This window comes from Callorhinchus milii, unplaced genomic scaffold (assembly GCF_018977255.1).
Source record: "Callorhinchus milii isolate IMCB2004 unplaced genomic scaffold, IMCB_Cmil_1.0 Scaffold45, whole genome shotgun sequence".
Classification (NCBI taxonomy): domain Eukaryota; kingdom Metazoa; phylum Chordata; class Chondrichthyes; order Chimaeriformes; family Callorhinchidae; genus Callorhinchus; species Callorhinchus milii.
Window position 1 is genome coordinate 263264 of NW_024704786.1, and position 14678 is coordinate 277941.

At 56.1% G+C, this 14678-nt stretch overlaps 1 protein-coding gene across 3 annotated transcripts; it reads left to right on the forward strand.

Moving 5' to 3' along the window:
* The first annotated feature begins 1455 nt into the window (after nucleotides 1-1455).
* On the forward strand, nucleotides 1456-9890 carry sirt2 (sirtuin 2 (silent mating type information regulation 2, homolog) 2 (S. cerevisiae)). 3 transcript variants are annotated; one of them, XM_042345396.1, is made up of 16 exons: nucleotides 1456-1585; nucleotides 2267-2304; nucleotides 2622-2670; nucleotides 3466-3579; nucleotides 4293-4334; nucleotides 4614-4720; nucleotides 5220-5276; nucleotides 5637-5705; nucleotides 6398-6527; nucleotides 7124-7183; nucleotides 7650-7705; nucleotides 7856-7932; nucleotides 8584-8635; nucleotides 8775-8842; nucleotides 9373-9439; nucleotides 9640-9890. In XM_042345396.1, the coding sequence occupies exons 1-16, from the start codon at nucleotides 1558-1560 to the stop codon at nucleotides 9784-9786; spliced, it is 1161 nt and encodes a 386-aa protein (XP_042201330.1). In that variant the 5' UTR covers nucleotides 1456-1557; the 3' UTR covers nucleotides 9787-9890. The 3 variants fall into 3 exon arrangements, with proteins under 3 accessions (XP_042201330.1, XP_042201332.1, XP_042201331.1); XM_042345398.1 differs by lacking the exon at nucleotides 2267-2304; XM_042345397.1 differs by lacking the exons at nucleotides 8584-8635; nucleotides 8775-8842.
* The last annotated feature ends 4788 nt before the right edge of the window (nucleotides 9891-14678 follow it).

Genomic DNA, 14678 nt, shown 5'->3' on the forward strand with positions numbered 1-14678 from the left:
CCTAACCTTCTGGGTGTGTTGGTGCGTGGGGGGGGGGGGGTAGTGTAAACCCGCGTCTCAGGGGATAATGACTCCCCATTTCCCACCCGTGCACTCTCCCAAGACTCACATCCCACCCCCACAATCGGTTCATTTTCGTTCCAAAAAGTTGACTTTTGTGGTTATAAACGCTCACTGACTCGTTGATGTCCACCCTATTCTTTTTGCAGCGATGGTTCAGCCGGCAAATTGTTCCTTCCCCTTTGTTTCTGCCCCCACTTTACTCCCCTCCTCCCCTTAAGATGATTTACAGACACTCACAGCTTCTGTGAAATCACATACGGCGCTCAGAGAGACCGAAATATTTCAGGAATTTCCTGTCAAATAACTAACGCATAAATCACTCTGCACTCCGACTGACCCTCAGAGCTCAAAACCATCCCTCCACTTTTGACCCCCCTCCTTCCCCATTGCCCCTGAAGACTGCCCAGTCCTCTTCGACCGTGCCTACGGCGCCCCCCACACCCCCCAGCCCCTCACCCCCGCCTCAGCATCGTGCTCCGCCACTGTCCAGCGCTCTGGGGCGCTACCCCCAGCGTGAGGGGCAGTGCGAGTAGTCGAGTCAGTCGGAGGTTACAGTCCGAGATCCTGGTCTTCACTTTCAAAGCCCTCCACGGCCTCACTCGCCCCCTGGCTCCGGGTCCCCCCCCAACTCCCTACCAGCCTGTCCGCTCCCTGCTTCGCGGACCCCCAGCCTGGCTCTTCCCACCATTGGCGGGGGGGCATTCCGCCTCTCTGACCCCCCTCCACCACTCCATCCCGCAGTTCCCTCCGCCTCGCCCCTCCCTCCCTCCCTCGCCCCCTCCCTCCCTCCCTCTCCCTCCCCCCCCCTCCCTCCCTCGCCCCCCCTCCCTCCCTCCCTCGCCCCCCCCCCCCCTCCCTCCCTCCCTCCCTCGCCTCCTTCAAGACCCATCTCGAGGCCAACACAACACACCACACACACACGCGCACACACACAGTCACTACAGTCCCGCCAAGCGCTTTGTGAGAGACGTCTCGAGGACCCGATGAGGCGTTGGGGGATTAACATTAACATTATTATCAGTAACTATTATGATGTCACCGACCCCGAGGGTCACCCGTCCCCATGACACGTGTGTACACGCGTGTGGGTTGACACGTGCGTCAGTGCCACGTGTAGGGGGGGCTCAGCCCCCACCTCTCTCTCTCTCTCTCCCCCTCTCCTCTTGCAAACAGCCATGGAGGTGTCCTATCCGCTCGTCATCCTCTTCATCCTCTTCCTCATCATCATCTTCCTGATCGGCCGCTTGGAAATCGCCGCCTCGCCCGTGTCCAGAGAGAACATCCAACTGTACGGCCCCAGGGGGGGGTAGGAACCTTCCTCCGCGGGTCGCGCGCTCCTCCGGGGCTGACGGACTGACGGACGGACGGCGTCCGTGGCGGCACCGGGCGGAGCGTTTTGAGCGACGGACCGAACCCGAACCCCCGCGCCAGGACGGAGGGGATTTTTTTTCCTTTTCCCCCCCACCCTCCCCCCCGGGCGCGAACCGCTCTCCAATGGCCGACGCCCGAGGCGAAGACGGAGGTGAGCACCCGGCTCCCCGGAGGGGACTCGCGATTCCCGCTACCGGCTCTCCCGCCCTCCGCGCCCGTCACCGGCGCTGTCCCTCGCGCTCTGTTTGCTGGCGACAAAGATGGCGGCCGGAGAGGCGGCGAAGGGCCGAGAAGACGCCGGAAGGCAGGAGGGAAGGGGGCGCGGCCTGTCTCTCAGCCGGACTGACGTCAAGCCCGACCAATCAGAGCTCGCTCCCGGCCGCCCAGGCAACGCCGGCCAGCCAATCCGAGGCGCGCAGGGGGGCGGGAGCGTCACAAAGGTCACCGCCCCCTTTCTCCTGCCCGTTTACATGGAGGCGGGGAGGGGCGTGGCGCCGCCTCCGGCCTTAAAGGGGAGGGACGGAGGCGGAGGGTTGGATTGGATTATTTGTCGGCAGAGGCGTTCTGTCCCTGATTACGCAGGTAACTGCTTGGAGAGCCGGAAGAGCGACCAGCATGCGGCCCGCGGGCCACAAACGGCCCGTTGGGTGATTTTTGGCGGCCGATAGTCTCTAAAATTGCGTTTTGCCCTCGAAACACACAGCCACTGCACTTTTACGCTGTATTCCCCCAAGCGCTTTGAGACGTCTCGAAGGCGGGATGAGGCCCTGTGTCAAATGGTGTGTTTTTTTTTCCCCCCCCCCCAACCCCCTCCCTTTTCCCTCCCTCTCAGCCGCGGCTCCCAGCGAGGAAAAACTTCCCGAATCTCAGGTAAATAAAACATACAAAAACTTTTTTGTTGCATACTTCTAGTCATCTCAAAGCCTCCTAAGTCACCCTCCTTACACCCCCTCACCCCCCTTCCCCCGCCCTCCACCCCCTCCTGATCCCAACCCCCAGCTCGGCTCCAAATCCCTGACTGTCCAGCAAACTTGGGACGTCCTCCCCGACGTGAATGTCGCCCTGTAAATGTCGTGCGGTGTTGTTGTTGTGGTTGTTGTCGATGACCGAGCTTCCGAATGGAACCATCTTCCTTCTGACCCCCAACCCTGATCCTCTTAACTGACTTCTCTTCCTTTTCCCGCCAGGATTCTAGTCCAGAAGAAGGACTGGACCCGTCGGCTGGCGAGCCTGAAAGTACGTACCCCCTTCTGGGGCTTAGTCTTGTCTCGGTTGCTTTTTTTAATAAAAATAATAATAATAATCCTTGCGTTTGATACGGCACCTTATCGAGACGTCTCGAAGCTGCTTCCCAGGCGACACTGTTATTTACACTGTCTACAAAACTACAAAATCCAGTTACTTCAAAATTCCGCCGCCCACATACTCACACACACTAAACCCCGTCCCCCCATCACCCCAACCCTCGCCAGGCTCCACTCGCTCCCATCACACACACTAAACCCCGTCCCCCATCACCCCAGCCCTCCGAGGCTCCACTCGCTCCCATCACACACACTAAACCCCGTCCCCCCATCACCCCAGCCCTCGCCAGGCTCCACTCGCTCCCCATCACACACACTAAACCCCGTCCCCCCATCACCCCAGCCCTCGCCAGGCTCCACTGGCTCCCATCACACACACTAAACCCCGTCCCCCCATCACCCCAGCCCTCGCCAGGCCTCCACTGGCTCCCTATCACACTCAACACTCACTAAATTCCGTGGGTCCCCATCACCCCAGTCCTCGGCTGCAAATCCCTCCAAGCCCTGGCACCTCCCTACCTCGCCGACCTGCTTCCTGGAGTGACCAAATGATTATTATTTTTTAAAGAAAAATTTGGAGGCATTATTACCCCCGGAAAGTGATCCCCCAATCGACTAACAAGTGGGTTCCTACTGACTGCCGGGGAACACAGGCGCGCGTGTGTATGGGGGAGGGGGGGAGTAAGAAAAGTCTCCCTTGCTTTACACTCTCCCCGTTCTTTTGCAGTGGAATGCCTGAGGAATCTGCTGATGCGTACAGGACTCCAAGACCCTCCGGCCCAGAAAGTGTTGGATGAATGTTCGCTGTCTGGAGTTGCCAAGTACATCTTGAGCGGGAAATGTAAGCCATTAATCGCTTCGCCCACAAAGCACACAGTCACTACACTTTACAGCGTATCCTGTGAAGAGCTTTGAGACGTCTCGAAGACGTGATAAGGTGCCGGGTCAAATGCGAGGATTATTATTACCCAGTCCAGACCTTGGTGTCTTGTTTGACCCTCTACCCCACATCTGCCCATGACCCGCTCTGCCTTCCCCCACCTCCGCAATGTCGCACACCACAGGCTGCCAAGACCCTCATACCATAACATAATAATATTCATAACATCGAGGCTCGACTACACAAACTCCCTGCTTGTCGACCTCCCCAACTCCTCCCTCCCGAGGCTGCGGATCATCCAGAATTCTGCAGCCCGTGTCCTCTCTCGCACCGGGCTCCATGACCCTATCACCCCCATCCTCGCCCGACTCCACTGGCTTCTCATCACACAGAGGGTAACATTCACTTGAACTGGGCGCAGACGGGGGGGGAGTGAGTGAGGTTTAACTTCTCATCCGAAGGACAGCGTCTCCGATAATGTGGCTCTCTCTCTCTCACCCCCCAGCGCTCTCTCTCGCTCTCTCTCTCTCTCTCTCTTTCACCCGCTCAGCGCTGCACTGGATCGTCAGTCAGTCTGGACTGTGAGCTCAGACACCCTGACGTCTTCAGGAAGGCCTTCTCAATTTGTTTTATGTTAAATAATTCACGTAGCTCTTTATTCCCTTTGCTCTCAGGCAACAGAATTATTTGTATCGTTGGAGCAGGCATCTCAACATGTGAGTCATGTTTTCTCTCTCTCTGTCTCTCCTCAGTGGTGTCTGTATCCCTGTAGCTCAATGGTTAGACCCCTCGCCTCGCAAGCCAGAGGACCCGGGTTCGATTCCCGGGTGGGTCTGGACAGGGCAAAACATTGGGCACGTTTCCTTACGCCGCACGCAGGTAGGCAGGCAGACTCACACACACACACACAGGGGAAGTAAGGAAATTTGCCCAACGTTTCACTCTGATCTGCTGGGAATCAATCCAAGGTTTCCATGTTTATTTTCCCTCTTTAGCGGCTGGTATTCCAGATTTCCGGAGTCCAGGCACCGGGATCTATGACAACCTCAAGCAGTACGAACTCCCTTACCCTGAGGCAATCTTTGAGATTGATTACTTTAAGGTACAGCTGTGTGTCTGGGTGTGTGGCCGGGTGTGTGTGTGTGTGTCTGGGTATGTGTGTGTGTCTGTATGTGTGTCTGTCTTTGTGTGTGTGTGTGTCTGTATCTGTGACACTGCCCTTTGAGACATTAAACCTCACCCACTCCCCGTCTATGCCCTGTTCAGGCAGACGGACGTTTAAAGATTTCCCGCTAGCGCTGTCAGTGTGGGGGAGAGAAGGGAGTTTCTCTCTCTCTCTTTTCCCGGTGTCCTGGCCGACAATTCCTCCCCCCCCTCCACCCTTCCACCCCCGATAAAACCCCTCGCTTGCTTCACAGCCGTTTGCGTGGACGTCGCTGTGCGCACAACACATAGTCACTACACTTTACGGTAAATTCCTGGTAAGCGCTTTGAGTCCCGCTCCCCTCTCTGCCCCCACATCTCTGGAACTCCAGCCCACAGTCCCCCCCCCACCCACCCACCCCGCCTCACGCTGATACCAATCTCGCCTTGTGTTTCAGAAACATCCAAAGCCTTTCTTTGAACTCGCGAAGGAACTCTTCCCCAGTCAGTTAAAGGTGAGACGTGAGGGGTGTGGAGTGTTCGTCAGCGAGAAGTGAGGGGCAAGGGCGGGGGGGAGAGGAAGGGAGGGGGCAGAGAGGCAGAAGGTGGGGGCACGTGAAGCAGGCTGGAGCCCGCTGAGTGGGGGGAGAGGACAGGTTGATAATGGGGTTAGGAGATCAGAGAGGTGGGGGGAACGAGGCCCTGGGGAGCTTTGAAGGCGAGGGTGAGGTTTTTGAACTATCCTCTGGGGAGGGTAGGGAGTCAGGCGAGGGTTGGGGGCGATGGAGGTCACGGAGCCTGGTGAGGGAGAGGACACGGGCTGCGGAGTTCTGGATGATCTGCATCACATTCTCTCTCCCCCCTCTCTCTCGCAGCCCACAATTTGCCATTATTTCATACGAATGCTGAGAGATAAGAAGCTGCTTCTACGCTGTTATACGCAGGTATCTGATCTCTGCCCTATCCTCCCTCCAGCCCCGACCCCAACCTTCACCTTCATCCTGGTTTACCAGATTGTGGAGTCCCTGTAGCTCAGGGGTCAGAGCCCACATCTCGCAAGCCAGAGGACCCGGGTTCAATTCACACACACACACGCCACACACACATACACACATATACACACACATACACATGCGCCTCTGTTTACTAACAGTCAGTAGGAACCCGGTTGTTAGTCGATTGGCGGGTCGCTTTTCCGGGGGTAATAATCCCTTCAATAACAAAAAAATGATAAATTTGTCACTTCAATCCACCATTGTTTGTGGGGATGTCGCTGGGTGCAATTGGCTGCCGCGTTTCGCCCACAAGACACACAGTCACTACACTTTATAGCGTATCCCGTGAAGCGCTTTGAGACATCTAACCCCTGAGCTACAGGGGCTGTGGGGTGCGAGGCGAGGGGTCTAACCCCTGAGCTACAGGGGCTGTGGGGTGCGAGGCGAGGGGTCTAACCCCTGAGCTACAGGGGCTGTGGGGTACGAGGTGAGGGGTCTAACCCCTGAGCTACAGGGGCTGTGGGGTGGGGGCGAGGGGTCTAACCCCTGAGCTACAGGGGCTGTGGGGTGCGAGGCGAGGGGTCTAACCCCTGAGCTACAGGGCAGAGACTCCACGATGCCAATCAGTGGTTTTGTTTCAGAATATCGACACCCTGGAGCGTGTGGTGGGGCTGAGTGATCGGCATTTGATTGAGGCTCACGGCACATTCTACAGGTCACACTGCGTGAACAAGCTTTGCATGAAGAAGTATGACTTCGACTGGATGAAAGGTCAGTAGATTTTCCCTTTGTACCGCCATCGAGCAGAGGACACATTATAATAATAATTCTTGCCATTGCTCTGGCGCCCAATCATCACGTCGCTGAGACGTCTGAAAGCGTACGTGTGCTGTCAAGCGGATTAACTGTGTATTTTCTGTAGCTCTTGGGTTAGACCCCTCGCCTCGCAAGCCATAGGACCCGGGTTTGATTCCCGGCGGGTCAGGTCGGGGCGAAACCTCTAGCCAAGGTTCCTTACTCCCCACACACCCCCCACCCTCTCCCCCACCACACACACAGACACGCACACGCCTGTGTTTGCCAGCAGTCAGTGGGAACCCGCTTGTTAGTCGATTGGGGGAATCACTTTTCCGGGAGTAATAATCTCTTCAAAAAAAAACGTGGTGGTCACTCAACCCACGACTGTTTGTGGGGGCGCTGCCGTGCGCGATTGGCCACAAAATACACACCCACAAAAGATGACGGCTTATCCTGCGAAGCGCTCTTGAGACGTCGCGAAGATGCGGTTGTGTGTGCAATGGATAGCGTTAGTGCCGCGAGTGTCAGTGTCCGTGTTAATTGTTGCTGTTTATGCACAAAATACACAGATAAGATCTTCACCCAAACAATCCCCTTTTGTCAGAATTGTTACTCTCTCGTGAAACCCGGTGAGTGAGGTGAGGAGGCCAGAGGGTGAGGGTGAGGGGTGGAGGGGCTGTCTGTGTGTGTGTGTGTATTGGCATTGTTGTGTGTGTTGGACGTTCCCAGTGGATGATGATGATGTTGGAAATTGTTTTTGGTTTGTGTCTGTGTGTGTGTATGTGTGTGTATATATTTGTGTTTGTTTGTGTATGTGTGTATGTGTGTGTTTGTGTATGTGTGCTACTGTATGTGTTTGTTGTGTATATACGTGTGTGTGAGTGTTGTGTATGTGTGTGTGTATATGTGTGTGTGAGTGCATGTGTATACATGTGTGTGTGTATACATGTGTGTGTGTGTTATGTGTATATGTGTGTGTGAGTGTTATGTGTATATGTGTGTGAGTGTTACGTGTATATGTGTGTGAGTGTGTACGTGTATATGCGTGTGTGTATGCGTGTGTGTGTGTAACCGCCCTTTTCTCTCCCCCACCAGATATTGTATTTTTTGGGGAGGGGCTTCCAGAAAAGTTCTTTGAGGCCATGCAGATGGTGAGTGACTGAGCCCCACCCTCCCCAGCCCCACCCTGGCCAGCTCCTCACTACCCCCGCTCCCCCCCCCCCCCCCGCTCACACTGCAGAAGTGCTCACTATTTGCACAAGGTCACGGCTGACGAGCGACACTTGTGTTTCTTTCCAAAGGATTTCCCTTCATGTGACCTTCTCATGATCATGGGAACCTCGCTCCAGGTGCAACCCTTCGCCTCCTTGGTCAACAGGTCTGTCCCCTCGTCTCCCCTCGGGTTCCTTTGCCAACTATCTTAAATCTACGTGGCCTGGTTACCCCCCTCGCCCGCCCGCCAGAAGAAATGGCATCTCCCCTATCTCGTGGAGTCTCTCCCTGTAGCTCAGCCGGAGGACCCGGGTTTGATTCCTGGGCGGGTCAGGTCAGGTCAGGGCGAAACATTGGGCAAGTTTACTTACTCCCCCCCCCACACACAGACTCAATCACACTCACACTCACACACACGCACGCGTTTCCAGCAGTCAGTAGGAACCCGCTTGTTGGTCGATTGGGGGAATCACTTTCTGGGGGTAATAACCCCTTCAAAATTGGTCGCTTCAACCCATTCAATCTGTGGGTTTTGTGGGCAAAACACGGCAGCCAATTGCGCACAGCGCCGTCCCCACAATCAGTCGTGGGTCCGAGTGACAAATTATTTCTTACGCATACACCTCCCCCCACTCCCTCTCCCCCACCCAACCCCTGCCATGCCTCGCCCCCACCCTCAAAATAGTGTGGGGGGGTGGGGGTTGCTCCTGCCTTTCCCCCAAACGTGCAGAGGGAGTATCAATGGGGTGAGTGAGTGAGCGAGCGAGTAAGCGAGCGTGTGGTGCTCATGGCTGTATCTTCCTCCTGTGCCCCTTAGGGTTCCGCGTTCTACTCCGAGGCTCTATATTAACAAGGAACGTTTTCCTAAGGTAGGCAGCAGGGAAAACCGTCCGTCCGTCCGTCCATCAAACCCCACCACCACCGCGCGCACAGCAGTCGTGATCAGTCACAAAGTTGTTGTTGTTGTTGTCAGCCTGGCCTTATCCTGATAGTGTTTGTTCTCCCCAGAAAGATACCTTGAAGGAGTTTCTGGGCTTGTCTGTCCAACTCGACTTTCATTCAGGAAAGGCGTACAGGCAAGTGTTCTGTGATTGATTAATACTCAAACGCTGACGGGTGCTGTACAACTGCTGCTGCTGTTGTTGTTGTGTGACCCTCGCGTCCTCGAGACGTCTCAAAGCGCTTCACAGGATACGCTGTCCAGTGACATCGACACAAGCAGCAGTGGATTGGGGGATTACTCACCCACCCCCCCGGAACGTGATTCCCCAATTGACTAACAACCAGTTTCCTACTGATTGCTGATAAACAGAGGTGTCTGTGTGTATCTGTGTGTGTGTGTGTGTGTGTGTGGGTGGGGGGTGGGCGCGGGGGGAAGTAAGGAGACTTGCCCCAACCTTTCGCCCTCACCTGACCCACCCGGGAATCAAACCCGGGTCCTCTGGCTTGCGAGGTGAGGGGTCTAACCCCTGACTACAGGAGCTGTGGGGTGCGAGGCGAGGGGTCTAACCCCTGAGCTACAGGGGCTGTGGGGTGCGAGGGGAGGGGTCTACAGGGAGAGACTCCATGTTAGTGGCCTGAAATTGTACCGTTTCTTCCTCTGTAGGGATGTAGCCTACATCGGACTGTGTGACGATGGGTGTCTGGATTTGGCTGAGCTCCTTGGATGGAAGGTATTTTGTGGTTCCCTTACACCCTCCCCCCCTCGGCCCCCACCCCACACCCTCTCTCCCCTTAATCTCCAACACAGACACGATGGGTGGGAGAGAGAGAGAGATAGAGTAGAGAATGGAGTTAGAGGAGAGAAAGCTCTACCCTCCTCTGGGCTGAGTTGGAACTTGGGGATGTTGTGACTCTGTCCCTCTCCCAACAGGAGGAGTTGGAGAAGATCGTGTTGGCGGAACACACAAAGATAGACCAAGCCGCCCTGAGGCCCCACCGCAAAAGCTCTGTGGGCAAGAGGGTAAGCCAACGGGTTGGCAGAAGCGCAAGTTCATCATCAAGCGAGACCCAGGATTGAGGCCTTTGACACACACTCATGCACTCACGCACGGGGAGAGGGGAAATGACCAAAAACACAGTCAAAGAAGCAGATCTCGAGACGGACTTTGAATGGGGGGGGGGGGAGAGTGAGGGAATGAGGAAGAGGAGGGAGAGGGGGAGGGAGAGAATGGGAGGGGGGGAGAGTGCCAGAGAGGGAGGGAGGGGGGGTCAGGATGGCTGAAAAATCATTAACCTTTCCGACTAGGCTTGTTTTTGTTGCTGTTGAGTTGAACACTAACTTGAAATATAATTAGCGGCTGTTCTGGTTGATTGCAGTTTATTTGATTCTGTTTAAGCCAACCTGCGAGGAGATTCCCCCTCTCCCCCACCCCCCCTTTCCCACCCCCTCACCCCTCCGCGCCCCCCACCGAACCACCCCCTGATTTGATCCAATGAAGAACTTGAGAGCTGTGTGTGTGTGTCTGTGTGTAACCTCACATTGTATCTGCCTTCAGTCACCCTCCTACCCCCTATCCCCGCCCTCCACCCCTTCCTGATCCCAACCCCCAACTCGGGTCCAAACCCCTGACTGTCCAGCACCTTGGGACGTCCTCCCGACGTGAAAGGCAACGTGTAAATGTCGCTTGTTGTCGTGTAATCGCTGGGAAGCTAACCTGTTATTAAGCTATCGAATAAAACCACCAGTTAAACTGCACAGGATTCTGCATTTTTCCCCCCGGCCGGGTGTCTGACACCCACGGAAACCCGTCACCGTGACCGGCCGGGTGTCTGACACACACGGAAACCCGTCACCGTGACCGGTCGGGTGTCTGACACACACGGAAACCCGTCACCGTGACCGGCCGGGTGTCTGACACACGCGGAAACCCGTCACCGTGACCGGTCGGGTGTCTGACACACACGGAAACCCGTCACCGTGACCGGCCGGGTGTCTGACACACGCGGAAACCCGTCACCGTGACCGGTCGGGTGTCTGACACACACGGAAACCCGTCACCGTGACCGGTCGGGTGTCTGACACACACGGAAACCCGTCACCGTGACCGGTCGGGTGTCTGACACACACGGAAACCCGTCACCGTGACCGGCCGGGTGTCTGGCACACGCGGAAACCCGTCACCGTGACCGGTCGGGTGTCTGACACACACGGAAACCCGTCACCGTGACCGGTCGGGTGTCTGACACACACGGAAACCCGTCACCGTGACCGGTCGGGTGTCTGACACACACGGAAACCCGTCACCGTGACCGGTCGGGTGTCTGACACCCACGGAAACCCGTCACCGTGACCGGTCGGGTGTCTGACACCCACGGAAACCCGTCACTGTGGCTTAAGAGTCTCCAAACCCGACTGAGAATTCCCCACATCCCCTCCACACCCGGGAACCCCAGAGAGAGAGTGTCGGGATGGGATGCGCTCTCTCTCTCTCTCTCTCTCTCTCTCTCCCCTGGGTAACTGCTGGAGTCTAACCGGCTAAACCCACACACAGCTCGGCCATCGAGAGAGGTATTATTGTTATACCGACTCACACTCACTCACCCACTCACACATTCATTCACATTGATTCACACCCTCACTCACTCACACACACTCACACACACTCACACTCATTCACTCACACACTTGCTATTATTATTAGCTGATTCAGGTCTGGGGATTAGATGATTCAGGGCTTTAGATTGATTACCCCTCTATACAGCCCCCCACCCACCCCCCCCCCACCCCCACCCCTCACTCAAGGTAGTGTTTCCCCTTTATATACAGTGAATAGTGACCCAGATACAGAGATTTAGGCTTCGGGCTGGTGTTATCTCAGCCCGGGGTCAATCCACGAGGGTTTAACCACATTCACAATGTGTCAGGACGACTGGTCCTGATTTGTTCCTCGCCCTCTGGCTCCCGGAGCTTCTCTGCGGCTTGTGTTCAGTTTAATTAACGTTCGCTAATTTAAACACGAGATGTTCCCCGAACGCTCTGTACGTTACCAAGTTCCAACCGGGAGACCGGCAGAATAACATGCCGAGTGCGATTCCCTGGCCGGTCGCATTTATTCTAATAGTAATAATAATTATAATAATACAATAATTATAATATATAAGTTTCCTTACTCTGGCGTGTGGGACACTCAAATTTGCTGTCGAGTTCTGTCCACAGATCACACAGTAAATTCTGTGAAGCGCTTTGCGATGTCTCGACGACGTGATAAGGTGTCGCGTCGTACACCAGCAATATTCTTATGTTAATTAACTTTTATTTCTTAACTTGTTTTCCAAAAATACATTACATTGAAAATAGAGTACAAAGTTCTCCCTGTTTCCCCCCCTCTCCCCCCCCCCTTCCCCCAGGGCACAGGTTAGTGGTGGGGTGTGGGAAGAGTGAGAGAGAGAGCATTACACAGACACAAGCTCATACAGTGCAAAAAAAACTACAGACTCGGAGATACTGATCTTAATTTCAAAGCCCTGTACAGTGTAGTGACTGTGTGTTTTGTGGGACAAACGCGGCAGCCGATCGCGCCCGGCGACGTCCCCACAAACAGCCGTGGGGTTGAAGTGACCGAATTATTATTGTTTTGAGGGGATTATTACCCCCGGAAGGTGATCCCCCAATCGCCTGACAAGCGACTGACTGCCGGGGACACAGGCGCGTGTGGGGGTGGGGGTGGGGGGGGGGTAAGGAAACTTGCCTAAGGTTTCGCCCTGTCCTGACCCGCCCGGGAATCGAACCCGGGTCCTCTGGCTCGCGAGGCGAGGGGTCTAACCCCTCAGCTACATTCCTCCTGTACTGAGGCGGAGGGCAGCCCCAGTTCAATGCCCCCCTGTATCAGGCTGGTGGGGACGAGGGGGTTGATAATAGGGGCCGGGGGTGGGGTGGGGTGTGGGGGGCAACAGGCAAAGCCTGTGCGTGGTTGGCACGGGGGGAAAGGAGAACCAAAAGCTCGTCAGTGGGGCAGAGCAACTGGGGTTGAACCGTGCCCCCGCCCCGTGCGTTAGGAGGGCTCCAGCCACTAGAGGGTCCCGAAGGGAGGTGGGCTGCCGCCCCCCAGCCACGAGCCCCCCGAGACCCCTCTTTGCCCCCCCGGGCAGGGAGCCTGGCTTGTGCCAGCGACGGTGTGAAGCCAGGTTTGCTGGGCGCGCAAAGATCTTGGGGCAATCGGGGCAGCAGTATTCCGGGGGGATTATCCGGGAACAGTTGTGTTGAGCGAGAGCGAGGGAACCCGGGTATTCCTCCTTGCACAGCTGGCAAATAAATGCCCCCAACAGCCCCTCGAACGCTCCCCGTCTGCGCCCCGGACCGTTCCGGCTTAGGGTGGTCCCAGGTTCACGTCCGTGCCAAGGGGAGAGAGTCGCTGGGGGCCGGGGGCTATCCTGAGGTTGGTTGGGCTGTGAGCGTAGGCTCGAGGTTCCCCTGCCTCCTGTCGCGATTGGCTCAAGGTCACTCCCTCTCGGACCGTCCCCCAGCGTCTCCTCCCCAAGAGATCTCCTCGATCTCGGATGTCCGTCCGACCACCGATGTGACCTCTTGACCAAGAAGCCCTTCGGCATCTTCTCTCCAACCTCTCGGGCAACAATAACAGCAGCAACGACAACAATAACAACAGCAGCAACACATTACATTTACACGGCGTCTTTCACTGGACGGTCGGGGGTCTGGACACGAGCTGGTGGTTGGGGGGGGTGGAGGGGTAGGGGTAAGGGGTGGGGGGGGGTGCCAGAAGGTGCGGCTGAAGAGGGGCAAGCGAGGGAGATGGAGAGAGATGTCGGGGTGAACGCAATACCTGGTGTCTTGTCTCTCCAAACAGCTTCTGTTTGCCAGGAGGTCCCAGAATTTATTCATCGCCCTCCCAGCCACTGCCGCGCGCGCGTGTGTGCGTGTGTGTGTGTGTGTGCGCGCGTGTGTGTGTGGTGATGGCTTTAACACGTACTCCATTAGCACATGCGAGCTGTTAGGAATAGGAAGTCTCGCTTCGAGCTGAACGAAGCCCATTAACACCACAGCAACACAGCCTCGCAAACCAGAGGACCCGGGTGGGACAAGTCAGGGCGAGACCTCAGGCAAGTTTCCTCACTACAGATACACACACATACACGGACACGCACACGCACAGACACACGCGCACACACACGCGCGCCTGTGTCCCCGGCAGTCAGTCGCTTGTCAGGCGATCGGGGGATCACTTTCCGGGGGTAATAATCCCTTCAAAACAAAAATAATTTTGTCGCTTCAACCCGACGGCTGTTTGCGGGGACGTCGCCGGGCGCCATCGGCAAAACACACACACACACACACACAGTCACTACACTGTACAGTGCATCCTGTGAAACGCTTTGAGACGTCTCGAGGACGGGATCGGGCGTCGGGTCAAACTCCAGGATTATTATTATTATTATTATTGCTATTATTATGGAAGCCTTTCGGGCTGTGGGTTCCAGACCCTCACAGCTCTCTGGGGAAAAAAAAACCTGTCCTCCCCTCTGGTTCTTGTGCAGATCATCTTAAATCTGTGTCCTTTGGACCCCGCCCCACCCGCCCGCCAGAGGAAGCAGATCCCCCACTCCCCACCACCTACTGTGTCAAAACCCCCTCACGACTGTGAACCCCTCGATTAAATCTCCCCTCAACCTTCTCCGCTCCACGGAGAGCAATCACAGCCTCTCTGGTGTCTCAGTAGCTGATGTGGTTGTTAGTGACAGTCAGGAAATGAGCAAAACAACTTCACATCTCTCGCTCAGCTCAGCCGTTAATACATCAATCGCTCGCGCTCTCGCCTCCGAGTCTGGCTGTGGGTGTCAGCCCCGGCCCCCCTCCCCCCTCCCCCCCCCCTGGCCCCCCAGACACGATGGGAAGAGTGAGTGTGTGAAAGAGAGAGAAAGAATGGGGGGGGTTCAAGGAAAGAGAGCTCCAGT

What these genes read in the sequence shown, in the direction of transcription:
- sirt2 (XM_042345396.1), top strand. Translation starts at nt 1,558, where the DNA reads ATGGCCGACGCCCGAGGCGAAGACGGAG. An exon ending in TGGAGCAGGCATCTCAACAT is followed by an intron (nt 4,335 to 4,613) that starts GTGAGTCATGTT and finishes TTCCCTCTTTAG; the next exon opens with CGGCTGGTATTCCAGATTTC. An exon ending in TTGAGATTGATTACTTTAAG is followed by an intron (nt 4,721 to 5,219) that starts GTACAGCTGTGT and finishes CTTGTGTTTCAG; the next exon opens with AAACATCCAAAGCCTTTCTT.